Genomic DNA, 13,714 nt, shown 5'->3' with positions numbered 1-13,714 from the left:
TCAAAAATAAAATAATAAAAATAAGATATATGATTTGCAATCTACAATAAATTTTAATCTAAATGACATATTTTATGCAACAACTTTAAACATATACATATGTAAATTTAACTTAAAATTTAAACTCAAGAAATAATATTTGATTTTCAATATATTTTCTATTTTGGATCATTATTTTAGTTTCTCAGACTAAAATTTGAGAAAATTTTAATTCTTAACAATGTGAAAAGATTTGAATGAAGAACCATGCACATATACAGTATGTGAATAAGTTTCATTATAAAGCCTAAATTTTCAGAGTGTGGTTTTGAAATCGAAGAAGTATATGTCTAAACAAATTAAATATGATTTGTCTCCAACGGTCTAATTCACTTAAATACAAAGTAATAGCGGTGAAAGATTTTCTTTTTAAGAACTCACAAATGTCTTTTAAGCCAACTCAAGATTTTAGTTTCAATGCCCACATAAAATATTGTGCAAATTTTACAATTAGATTAAATCAAATCTAAAAAAATCTAAAATTAAATATATTTTAACAATCAATTTGCAAACACATAAATTACATATATGATTAAATAGCATTCTTTGAACTTTATGTTTAAATTCAAGAAAAATGAATGTGATGGTTAAGAAGATAAATAATGAATACACCAAATACATACATACAACAACATAACTAAAATTAAAACATTCTCACCCTATTTGAACATTATTCTAAGTACCTCAAAACTATAGAGAAGATTTCAATGAACCTTTAACATGAATCAAAACCATTTTTTACAAAATCTCCAAACTAGTGAGACTCGTGCTGATAACGTGTTATAAAATAAAGAACAATATGAACAATAATCACAATTAAACAAAACAAGAGAATGAAGAAGAAGAGAGAAAAGAAAGAATAACAATTGAACTCAATTGTAGTGTGTATTACAAATGAACCACACGCCTATAAATAGAGGTGTGATAGTATAGGTTACAATATAAAATTCAATAGGTTGGATGTTACAACTTGGAATTGGAATTGAATGGTAGTTATTATACATATGTTATGGATATCTACGTTCATAATATATAATTATAGTTTATAATAAATCTAAATTAATTAGACTTTAATTAATTGGTTTTTTTTACATTCAATGTTAATTAATTTATAAATTAAATGATTACCCAATAAAACCAGAATTAATTTATTAACATTTAATTGAATTAATCTATCAAAGCAATAGGCGGTGGTTATTATGCAAACAAAATGAAAGAGTTTGGCGGATGAATTAAGGAAAATTATCAAAAATGGTAAATTTGATAAAATACTTATAAGTATTTGAAAAGTATTGAAAAGTGATAAACACCGATATATTTCTATCAATTATAGAAATTAATAAACATTGATATATTTCTATCAGGTAATATCTAACTAGACTTTAAATATAGACGTGATGTTGATATTAATATCTGAATTTATAAAAATATCATGGATAAATCTACAAAAATATTGACATTTATTTTTTGTGAATTTAAAATTTTATAAAAATATATTTAATGTGATTAAGCTGTTTTAACTTTCCGACAAAGTAATTAGTTAGAGGATGCTGGTGTGTATATTCACATTTGGAATAATAGATTATATATTTTTTGGAATCTTTTAAAAATAAAATAAATAGACAAATCATTTTCATTCTATATAGAATAAAATTATTTAAAGATAAAATTCAATAAACTTAATTTTCATGTGAAATGTAAATACTTTTTCAAAGGTTCTAATTTTACATTTTCACTTATCCCCCTCTTTTCGTACCTAATTATATTCGTTTATTTTAAAATTTTTATAGGATTAAAATTATAGGGGTACTTGTAAAAAAAATGCAAAACAAGTTATAATAATTAAGTCTATAACAAAAACATTTATTGTTTGTAAAATTGAAAAAGGAAAAACAAACATATATATACAAGATGTAAAATGTCACAAATATGCTCTCTACTAATACATATTTGATACACACCTGATGTACTGCAGATACACTTAGTATTTTTTACTAATACACTCGATTGATTAAATACACTTGATATGCTTGAAGTCCTACTTATACACTTGATACACTATTAATATATACTTGTAAACTTGATTGATATGCTTGATAATAATTCACTTTACTAATATGCTGATATACTTTAATAATATAATGTTGATATATTTTGTAATGATACACTGAATTATATTGTTCATATACTTATTTAATCAATAAACTACAATAAATTACATAAAATTTGACAAAATAATGAAAATCACCAACTAATAGATATAATATAATTACATCAAAGCACAAATATACAAAGTTGATACAAAGTAAAATCAAAACAAAACCAACATAAAAAGCCAAAACAAAATCATTTGAAATCAGATTTAATTCAAATACGCATTGAAGAAAGTAAAATAAATATCACAAACAAAATTAAATTACTTTGATTAACAACTATTATATTTTATATTGAAAATAATGTGTCATTGATATCATAAAATCAAAATTAAGATAGAAAGAACAAATTGTTTTCCCCACATAAGAATAGATGATTATGATCTTAAAAAGGGGAGAAAAATGTGTACGTTATTGAAGAAACAAATTGTTTTTCCGTAGAAAAAAGAATGATTAGGACCTTAAAAAGTAGGAGAAGAAATAAGGGATGATTAGGGTAATAAAAAACAAAAAAGAAGTAAATTTCAAATGATAGTTCGGAAATTATAATAAATTTAAGAGGGAGATTATTTTAAAAAATGAAAATTTTGCCATTCTTAAAATGCTATATCCATTACAATTTTCCAAAATTATAATTATTAACCATTCTTTTTTCTATAAATAGTAAGTTTTGAGCGCATTTGCACATAACGAAAGGTAGGAGACTTAGCTCAGTATTGCGGAAGTTATGAAGATCAAACCAACCTTTGGAATCACTCTATTTTTGCTACTTTTGGTATGAATTTCTTCTCTCTCTCTCTCTTTATGAGTTTTGTTTCTTATATAGATAATTGTTGGTTTATAGGTATAGGTTTCATGGCCTCATTCCATAACCGTTTTGTTTACCATAATTTGTAGCTTTTCTTGAGTATGAAAATTAAATTCTTAGATAAGTTTCAAAAACAAAAATAAGTTTTTAAGAGTCCATTTGGTAATGTTCTTGATCCTTGTTTCCTGTTTTTGTTGCCATTTTTTTAAGAAACATAGATGTTTAATAACGTTTCTTGTTTCTCACTAAAAAAAAGTAAAAACGTTTTTCATTTTATAAGGAATTATTAGAAACAAAAAGTTTTTTTTGGTTTCGTTTCTCAATTACTTCTATTGGTTTTCTTTTTCTCAATTTATTTCTATTTGTTTCATTTTCTTTTTTTTTTTAATTATTTTTATTTGTTTTCTTTCATTTTTCTCAATTATTTTTATTGGTTTTTTTCTTCTTCTCAATTATTTTTATTTGTTTCATTTTCCTTTTTCTCAATTATTTTTATTTTTTTCTTTTCTTTTTTCTCAATTATTTTTATTTTTTTCTTTTCTTTTTTCTCAATTATTTTTATTGGTTTCATTTTCCTGTTTGTCAATTATTTTTATTGGTTTCCTTTTCCTTTTTTTCAATTATTTTTATTGGTTCATTTTCCATTTTTCAATTATTTTTATTGGTTTCCTTTTCCTTTTTCTCAATTATTTTTATTGGTTCATTTTCCTTTTTTCAATTATTTTTATTGGTTTCCTTTTCATTTTTCCAATTATTTTTATTTGTTTCCTTTTCCTTTTTCTTAATTATTTTTATTGGTTTCCTTTTCCTCTTATCTCCATCGTCCTCCTCAAGTAATCATCCTCTTCCTCTTTCACTAATCATTTTCCTCTCCACACCGTTTTCCTCTTCACCTCTCATCGTATTCCTCGACAACCAGAACTCTTCCTCTTCATTGGACTGTTCCTCTTCGTCGGATCCATAGTTTTTGCCTGATTGTTCCTCTTTGTCAAATCCATAGTTTTTGTCTTCCTCTTTGTGCATATCTGGATTTTTGTTGTGGGTTTTTCTCTAAAGCATCATAGGTAGTAGAGTTAATTGTTAAATTTTGTTTTGTTTCTTTCAATTCTGAATATTGAAGACATAATAAACTATTTTAAAATTAATATTAAATTCTAGATGTCACAAATTAACGATGAGGTTGTTGAAATTGATGGATTAATAAGTGAGTAGACATTATCTAAGAGAAATGACATGAGTGAGAGATGATATTACCAATCAAATTTGACAACATTTGAAGAATTAATACAATTTTATGTTTATATTATTATTTTTATTCGTGCATTGGTACTTCTTCGTATTAAATAAATAAACTTTTGATAATTATATTTTTTATGTTTGATGGATAGACCTATATTTTTGTTTAATGTTTAATTGAAGTAAATGTGAAAAATAAAAAGTAAATCTAGAAGCAAATCGGTAAACAACAAACAGTTATCAAACACATTTTTTGTTTTTGTTTCTTTTTTTTTTTCAAGAAACAAAAAATATAAACAATTATCAAATGCATTACTGTTTCTTATTCTAAAAAAAGAAGAAACAAGAAATAGGGAACAAGAAATAAGAAACAAAAAACAGAGAATAGGAACGTTACTAAACGTGTCATAACTACTCAATTTTTAGTTTTCAAAATTTGACATGATATTTTAAAACAGTAGTAAAAGATTTATAACAGAAGAAACTTAATGGTTAAAGAGCGTGTTGTAGACCTATTAATTTCCAAAAATCAAAATCTAAAACACCACAGGGTTATTAAATAGACTTAAACTTGTTTATAGCTTTTACCAAATTAGACCCATGAAATGATAGTAATCTCTCTTCTTTTTCTTTCTTTCTTTCCATGGTGGGGCATTTAGTTTTTCAACGGTATAGAGTCAAGGTATGAATCCGGAGGACAACGGACAAATGTGATTGAAGATGATTCATTACCAGTAGTATCACAAGAAAATGAAGATTGCTTTGTATACAGAAGGCTTCAGAATGACAAGACTTTTTTCAACGATAGAAAACTACGACCAAGTGCCACATTTTACCCAGATAATGATGTAAGAGACAAGATTTTTGTTAAAGATATTGAGCCACAACCAAGTCTCTCGTTCTATCTAAATGATGATGCAAAGAAAAAACTTTTTACTAAAGATATTGGGCCACGACCAAGTCTCTCGTTCTATCCAAATGATGAAGCAAACAAAAAGCTTTTTACTAAAGATATTGAGCCACGATCAAGTGCTACATTTTATCCAAATGATGATACAAAGAAAAAGCTTTTTAATAAAGATATTGAGCCACGACCAAGTGCCACATTCTATCCAAATTATGATGCAAAGAAAAAGTTTTTTACTAAAGATATTGAGCCACAACCAAGTCTCTCGTTCTATCCAAATGACGATGCAATGAAAAAACTTTTTACTAAAGATATTGAGCCACGACCAAGTGCCACATTTTATCCAAACGATGATGCAAAGAAAAAGCTTTTTAATAAAGATATTGAGCCACAACCAAGTGCAACATTCTATCCAAATTATGATGCAAAGAAAAAGATTTTTAGTAAAGATATTGAGCCACGACTAAGTACCACATTCTATCCAAATAAAAAAGCTTTTTACTAAAAATATTGAGTCACGATCAAGTACTACGTTCTATCCAGATGATGATACCAAGAACAAGCTTTTTACTAAAGATATTCAACCTCAACCAAGTACCAAATTCTATCTGGTATCTCAAATAATTACGGTAAAAACAACCTTTTTAGGAAAGATATGTAATCATTTGGTTATATGACCAACTAATATGTGTGGTTTGTAATTTACATTTCCGTTGAACATTGTGGCGTGTGACTTGTAAAATAAAAAAGAAATAAATTGTGGAAAAGAATAATTATGTGTAGAAAGCCATCTGATGAGATGATTTGCTTGTACTTCCCTTATGTCAAAGTCAAATACAGTACAGTTGGATTATTATTAGAAAGTTTTTTTAATATATATAATTTATTGAAAAATATTTTTAAATATGGTAAAATGAAAATATATACAAAATATAGTAAAATTTTAGAAATTTTTGTAAATGTTTTTAAGGGATCTTTTAAAAAAATAACAAAACGGCAAAATATTTATACTGTCATTGTTAGAAAAATGACATATCACTACAACCTAAATTGAAAAGAAAGAAGAAAAAACTGTCATGAATGTCAAAATTCGTGTTATTAGTGGAAAAAGGTAGAATTTTTCGAAGTTGAAGAATTTATGACAGTTTTTAAATGTTATAAGTCTACGACAATTTTCAAATGTCATTAAATATAAATAATCAAATTATAAGTATTTATTTTAAATTACATAGAAAGAAAGAAAAAAAAATCCGTATTAACGTCAAGTAATCCATCACACTTGACGCTTTTTATGTGTCTAAGTAAAATTGTATAGTTGACACTATTTACATGTCAAGTAAAATTTTATAATTGACACTATTTATCCATCAAGTAAAATTGTATATTTGATTCAAGTAAGATAGTATACTTGACATGTATTTAACGTCATGTATACTGTTTATTAATATATTAAATATACAAATTTTCCTTTTTGTGTTTCCTACATTAGGTACATTAGTTTCAATAAAACATATCCATCTAGAAAATAAATTTTCAACCACTAGTTACACAACAAAAAAATGACAAATAATTTAGTATAATAAGTAAATCAACAATAATTTCATTTTTCTCAACAATGTCAACAACAATTACACAGTTTCAATCTAAATATAGCCAACTAAAATTTCCTATTTGTGGCCTATTCCAAAATCAAAACTAAAGTCTATCCCTTTACATCTATTGCCTCATATAAGCATAATAGCTATGAACAAAACATTTACACAAAAAAGGTTATGGGCATTCCAATATGTTAGCCATTTACAAAAGTAACAAGATCATATCTAGGTGTGTCTACCATATATACCGAGCTAAAAATTCAATCCACTACTCGTACTTCATCCAATTCAAGTTGTGAGTATAAATTTCTTGTATCAATCTATAAACCATAAAAAGTCGAGTAGTCACTTCGTTAAAAATAAAAATTAATCATATTATACTATTTATAACGTTTAAAACTAGGTAACTCATGCTACTTACTATCGAAGTGCATTTTCCTTGTTCTTGAAGCCTCATGAATCGCTCGTTAGCCTTTTGTTTCTCTATCTCTTCCCTGGAAAAAAGAATAAATACAAGTTCATAAACGGTGAGAAAAGCAACCCTAAATCTATATAGTGGTATATTTGTTTCTAGAGTAATTATCATAGAAATTAAATAAATTGTTGAAGATTTGGTCTAAAAGATATTATGAGATTATTCTTTTAAAAGATAAGATAATTAAAGGATAAAAGATCCTTAATTATTTTAGGAATCTTGCTAATTATCTTTGAAAAAATAAGATTTATACATATAAATCTTATATGTATAAATAGGACTTTCGAATACAGGGTTCGGGTGTGGAGAAATATTAAAAAGATTATTCACAGTTGAAGGTTAACAAAGAACTGATTGCAGAAGCTGCAAGAACGAAAAGGCAGTATGATCTTATGTCTATAAGATCAGCATGTTGATCTAAGTTGATATTGTTGATGAGTAATGAAAAGGACGAGACAGTGGTTTGCGTGATCACAGTAATCTTTAGAAGTATATAAAGATATCGTCGAAGACATTCACTCATGCATTCAGGGGGAGCCTGAAGTCTGAAGTCGAGACACATGTTATATAGTCATTTAGTTAAATAGAATACAGATGCTGTATCAATATATATTGACTAAAGTGAATCTTAATAACATTACTCATCAGGGCTGTGCGCAGCTCCCAGACGTAGGCATCATTGGTCGAACTAGGTTACTAAAGTTTCTTGTGTTATTCTCTTCTCCTGTCCCTCTAGCTATTACAACCTTAGTATTAACTGAAGGTTTAATTGATTATCTCACTGTTTTTTCAATTGGTATCAGAGCGGGTTGCAAGATCATGGAGATAATCAGAGAGGGACCTTCAGCTTCTCGCCCTCCTATACTGGATGGTAAAAATTACTCATATTGGAATCCTCGTATGATATTTTTTATTAAAACATTAGATGGGAGAGCTTGAAGAGCTCTTGTGACTGGATATGAGTCTCCGATGACTACTGTGGATGGTGTATAAGTTCCGAAACCTGAGTTTAACTGGACAGATGCTGAAGAACAAGCATCATTTGGGAATGCTAGAGCTCTAAATACAATATTCAATGGTGTGAATCTAAATGTGTTCAAACTTATAAACTCCTACAGTACAGCTAAAGAAGCGTGGAGAATATTGGAGGTTGCTTATGAAGGGACTTCTAAAGTCAAGATATCCATAATGTAGTTGACAACATCGAAATTTGAAGCTTTGAAAATGTCTGAAGATGAATCAGTTTCAGAGTACAATGAGAGAGTTCTGGAGATTGCTAATGAATCACTGTTGCTTGGTGAAAAAAATCCTGATTCTAAGATTGTGCGCAAGGTATTACGATCTCTACCAAGAAAATTTGACATAAAGGTCACTGCAATAGAGGAAGCACATGATATAACCAAATTAAAACTAGATGAATTATTTGGGTCTCTGCTTACTTTTGAGATGGCTATATCTCATAGAGAAAACAAGAAAGGCAAGGGCGTCGCATTCAAGTCAATATATGAAGACGAGACAACGGTAAATCAGTCTGATAAGAAAGCAAACATGAACGAATCAATAGACCTCCTAATCAAACAGTTTTCTAATGTGGTCGAGAAATTCAAAAACTTGAATACCACAGGATCAAATGCTCAAAATCTAATTAACTATCAAAGAAAAGATGGTGAAAACAATACGATAAGGTTTAATGAAAATTCAAACAGGAGGAATAGTGATTATGGACGAAAAAAAAGGGCGAAGAAAGAGTTTTCAGATGTAGAGAATGTGAGGAAGTTGGCCATTATCAAGCTGAATGTCCCACGTTTTTAAGAAGACAAAAGAAAAATTTTCATGATACATTGTCAGATGAGGACACTGATGATAATGAAGAAGATAATGGCATGAATGCATTCATTGTACACGTTACAAAAACTGATTCTGATGATGAAAGTGAAAGTTATGAAGAAAATTGTGATAATGAGTTGACATTTGAGGAGCTCAAAGTACTGTGGAAAGAAGATACTGAAGCCAGAGCAATACAAAAAGAAAGAATTCAAGAACTTATGGAAGAAAATGAACGATTAATGTCTGTGATATCATCTCTAAAGCTGAAATTAAAAGAAGTTCAAAAAGACTACGATCAAACGATAAAATCTGTGAAGATGTTAAATTCAGGAATTGAAAATTTAGACTTAATACTAAATTCAGGACAGAATAGTTCAAGTAAATATGGTCTTGGTTTTGATGCTTCAAAGAGAACATTAGAAGAATTTTGGCCTTTAATGTCGGTTGGCAACGACATCTTTGCGAGTGTTATTAAAGGCCTTTAATGTCGGTTGGGCTTTGATGTCGGTTGAAAAACGACATTAAAGGCCTTTAATGTCGTTTTTCAACCGACATCTTTGATAGTGTTATTAAAGTCCTTTAATGTCGCTTGGGCTTCGATGTCGGTTTAATACCGACATTAAATATCCCAATAATGTCAGTTTAAAACCAACATTAAAACCTTTTTTTAGGTATGTTTTTACAAATTTATTTTTATTAAATTGTCCATCATTTTATGACGCGAAATAATCAAAAACTGACATTATGGGTCATGTGAATAAATATTTTTTCTTACGCCAACAAATAAATAAAATTAATATTCTTTTATAAACTATAATATTTCTCTTGTACATATGTATATGCAAAATGAAATCATAATATTGTGTTTATATATACATTCTACAATAATACATGAAACAAGATCCTAATACAAGACTTAAATAAGAAATCATAAATGCCTTCACAGCCTTCAACCTTCAACGATCACTTATCTTTCTACCTGATCGTCTGGCTATCTACACAATCACTTAGCTTTCAACCCGATATGACTTCAATCATTCTACAAACAATATTTTGTTTCTGCTAGATTCAACAAAGAACATTAGCAAATGAGAAAGAGAAAAGTATGTAGAATTCAAAGTAACAAAAGAAAAAGGCATGCCATCTGATTTACCATATTTTGCAGCTAGGCCCCAGTAACAAGCAAGCCAACATCTTTTAAGAACAACTTCTTCCTGAAATGAGAAATGATGAATTATTCCTCTCTAAATGCAAACTAACATAACAAGCTACTTTTAGTTTAAGTAAAACAGGTATGAACCATTTCTTCTTGAGTCAAAATCATTCCTTGCATCATAGATCGAAGGGTTCCACATCATGTTCAACTCCATGAAGGTGTTGAACAACACTCGTAGTCTCTTCTTTTGCTTTCTAATTCAAGTTAGAAATAAGAGATAGCATTACTTTAAATCTATAAAAGATAAATATGTTTAATATTCTGGACATCATAAGGCTGCAATGAATATAACCTTAACTTCAGATTCGAAGGATTCAATCTCCTTGTCCCTCCATCCTTTGATTGTTTTGCTTCTTTAAGTGCAAATCTCCTCACTTCATCCCTACCACTCTTTATAACAGACCTCCTCCAGCTTATCCGCAATAGATGCAGCCACCTCCTGCTACCAATCACCACAACCTCTAAAAAACACATCCACAAACTTAAAAAAAGAAACAACCAATTTAAGTTCAAAACAAATTGGCATTCCTTCAATAAACTCCATACCAAACTTAACAAGGAGCCAACCAATCTTCTAACTATAAAAGCAGTTGAATGATTCATCGGCGTGATTAAATGGGAAGATTTAAGTAAGTAAAAATGAATCTTGTCAATGAAAGCTGAGAAATCACCAGACTTGAGATTCTCAATATTCTGATGAAAATTTCTAAATATCACCCGTAAATTAAAGGTCAAATCCAGTCTCCTTCAGATCAACAATAAAAAAAAATTTCACAATTTGAAAAGCTCCATACATCAATTCATCATTTGTTAGACATCTCATATTTTCCTCAAATCTTTTGATTCACAATTCATAAAACCATAAAATAGAACATGATCCATATTTTTTTTATTACATTATCTTCTTCACATAACACAAACATCTCTAATCTCCACCACCGACAAAGACACGAAACATTAAGTTAAGAACATATAGAACCAAAAGCAACATAAAAAACTAAAGAGAAAGAAAAAGATAGTTAAGATCAAAATCATAATCATAGAACAATCAAGAACAAACTAACCTCATATCTCATCAAATTTTTCAAAAAATTAAATAAAATAAAACCCAGTAAGAATCAGACAAAGCAAACATACAATGTCAAGAAATTTAATGAGAAGCAAAACAAAACAACACAAAACAATAGTTTATGCAAGAACCCATTACAAAAAAGTAAAGATTGATGGAGAAAAAGAAGATAAGTGACAGAAGGAAATGAGGACTCGGGGCAAAGATTCCTAATGGCGGAAGAAGAAGGAATGATGATAACTGAGGGCGGGGATGGGTTGACCGATGAACAAGAGGAAACCATATTTTCCTCAAATCTTTTGATTCACAATTCATAAAACCATAAAATAGAACATGATCCATATTTGTTTTATTACATTAAAAGCATGGACAATAGAGAAATTTTTCTTTTCATTCCAACAAATGCAAAATGAAACTCAAAACAATTTCACATAATCCAAATTAGAAATTCTTCCATTATCTTCTTCATAACACAACCATCTCTAATCTCCATCACTAAAAAAAACACAAAACATTAAAATTAAGAACATATAGAATCAAAAGCAACACAAAGAACCAAAGAGAAAGAAAAAGATAGTTAAGATCAAAACCATAATCATAGAACAATCAAGAAGAAACTAATCTCATATCTCATCAAATTTTTCAAAAAAATAAATAGAAAAACCCAGTAAGAATCAGACAAGAAAAAATACAATGTCGAGAAATTTAATGAGCAGTGACATTTTTCTCATATTTGTGCAACCTTCAAATCTTCATTATATATCACTCTATGCATTAACAAGAAGATGATAACAAAATTAAGTAAAACTAATTGTGATACTACTAACAATGAATCAAATTAATGAAAAAATGGAGAGAAGATGATTTTATAAACAAACCTTAAGTAACATACTGAAACATAATGAAAGGAGGAAGTCAACACTTAGAAATGTTGGTGCGCCCATACACTTCAATTCTTTTCTAAGATTCTCAGTCCCTATAAAGTCCACATAAGGATTAGAGTGGTGATGAGGATATGACTTCCAAAAAAATTTATTGATTAGTTTTTCTGTTTGAATAAAACACCTTCTAAATTATATATATATATATATATATATATATATATAATTGAGTTTTAAGGAAGAAAAAGAAAATGTAAAAAGGGAGAATTTACTGGGCAAAATTCGGATCCAAGAAATGGACAACCGATAAGCATTCATCCTCATAGAACCCATCAGTTCAATATCTTCCTTCTAAAATCAAACACCAAAAATCACCTTTCAAACTCTTCTTCGTTTTCATCAGAATGCTACAGAAGTAGAGAGTACCATGGGTGGTAAGGATTTTCAACCACATCTCCGGTGTCATTGTTCTTATTTTTTTCTGTAAATTCCATGAAATTGTTTTTAGGCAAATCGAAGAACTGAGTTTCTATCAAAATAAGAAATTAGAAAGTGGGTTTAACCTGGAATATGAGAAAAAAAACATCTCAATTACCCTTTCCCCTTCCATCTTCAACATAACCCCCTTCAATTTGCAAACACGAAATTTTGAAGTTGAAGCCCTAGAAAAATTCAGACAAAAAAAATAAAAGAATTGAAGGGAGGTGAAGAGTGTACCTGGTAAGAGGATGTGGAAGGTCCAAAGAAGAAATGGTTTGGAAAATCTGATATTTTGATTTACATAACCAGATCGCTGTGGGTCGCCATCACCGTCCTAAATGCGGATGGGAGGCTGTAGAAGTCGACGAAAAGTTAGACGCGGATGAAGGGTGGGGATACGCAAATTGAAGGATTTTTGTGGAGAGAAAGAGGGAGATAAAAAGAGTGAAATAAATTTTAATAAATTTATTTTAATAAATTTGAAAATAAAAAGATAGAAGAGTTGAAGAAATTTGAGATTTGAGAAGAGAATGAACAAAAATTTGAGATTTGAAAATTTTAGAATTGAGAAGAGAATGAGAGAAATTTGAGAAAGATAGAAAAATTGTGGGTTTGAGAAAAGAGTAAAGTAAGAGAGAGAAAGCTTCAATTTCTTACAAAATAAAAAAAATAAAAAAGAGCTTTAATGTCGGTTCTAAAAAAGCAGGATGTTTAATGTCGATTTTAAACCGACATTAAAACTCTATCTTTAGTGTCGGTTTAAAACCAACATTAAACATCCAATACCTTTTGAAAACCGACATTAAAGCTCATTTTTCATTTTTTCCACCTAACATTGAAGGCCAGATTTCTTCTAGTTCGTATTAAACCTACAACTGAAACAAAGTTCATTTCTGCTTTAGTAAAAGACGAAATTGAAACAGTTCCTACAACGATAGTTGTTAATCCTCCAGCTAAAACTACAAGATGGACTTATTATTACTGTGGTAAAAAAGGTCATATCAGACCTTTTTGTTTTAAACTACAAA

The 13,714-nt window shown here is 28.7% G+C and overlaps 1 protein-coding gene and 1 long non-coding RNA gene across 2 annotated transcripts; one reads left to right on the top strand and one right to left on the bottom strand.

Annotated features, from left to right (window-relative positions):
* Nucleotides 1-2,889: 2,889 nt before the first annotated feature.
* On the top strand, nt 2,890-5,951 carry LOC127149014 (organ-specific protein S2-like). Its single transcript, XM_051083549.1, has 2 exons — nt 2,890-2,967; nt 4,896-5,951. The coding sequence occupies exons 1-2, from the start codon at nt 2,920-2,922 to the stop codon at nt 5,646-5,648; spliced, it is 801 nt and encodes a 266-aa protein (XP_050939506.1). The 5' UTR covers nt 2,890-2,919; the 3' UTR covers nt 5,649-5,951.
* A 4,025-nt stretch (nt 5,952-9,976) lies between these two features.
* LOC127149011 (uncharacterized) lies at nt 9,977-12,297 on the bottom strand. Its single transcript, XR_007820183.1, has 5 exons — nt 12,204-12,297; nt 10,549-10,695; nt 10,341-10,450; nt 10,194-10,254; nt 9,977-10,099 (listed from the first exon to the last, which is right to left on the bottom strand). It is a non-coding gene; the product is annotated as an uncharacterized LOC127149011 (long non-coding RNA).
* Nucleotides 12,298-13,714: the final 1,417 nt, after the last annotated feature.

Source organism: Cucumis melo, chromosome 1, assembly GCF_025177605.1.
Source record: "Cucumis melo cultivar AY chromosome 1, USDA_Cmelo_AY_1.0, whole genome shotgun sequence".
Lineage (NCBI taxonomy): Eukaryota > Viridiplantae > Streptophyta > Magnoliopsida > Cucurbitales > Cucurbitaceae > Cucumis > Cucumis melo.
The sequence above is the reverse complement of the archived record's forward strand: the minus strand, read 5'-3'. Positions and strand labels throughout refer to the sequence as shown.

What these genes read in the sequence shown, in the direction of transcription:
- LOC127149014 (XM_051083549.1), top strand. Translation starts at nt 2,920, where the DNA reads ATGAAGATCAAACCAACCTTTGGAATCACTCTATTTTTGCTACTTTTG. An exon ending in CTCTATTTTTGCTACTTTTG is followed by an intron (nt 2,968 to 4,895) that starts GTATGAATTTCT and finishes TGGGGCATTTAG; the next exon opens with TTTTTCAACGGTATAGAGTC.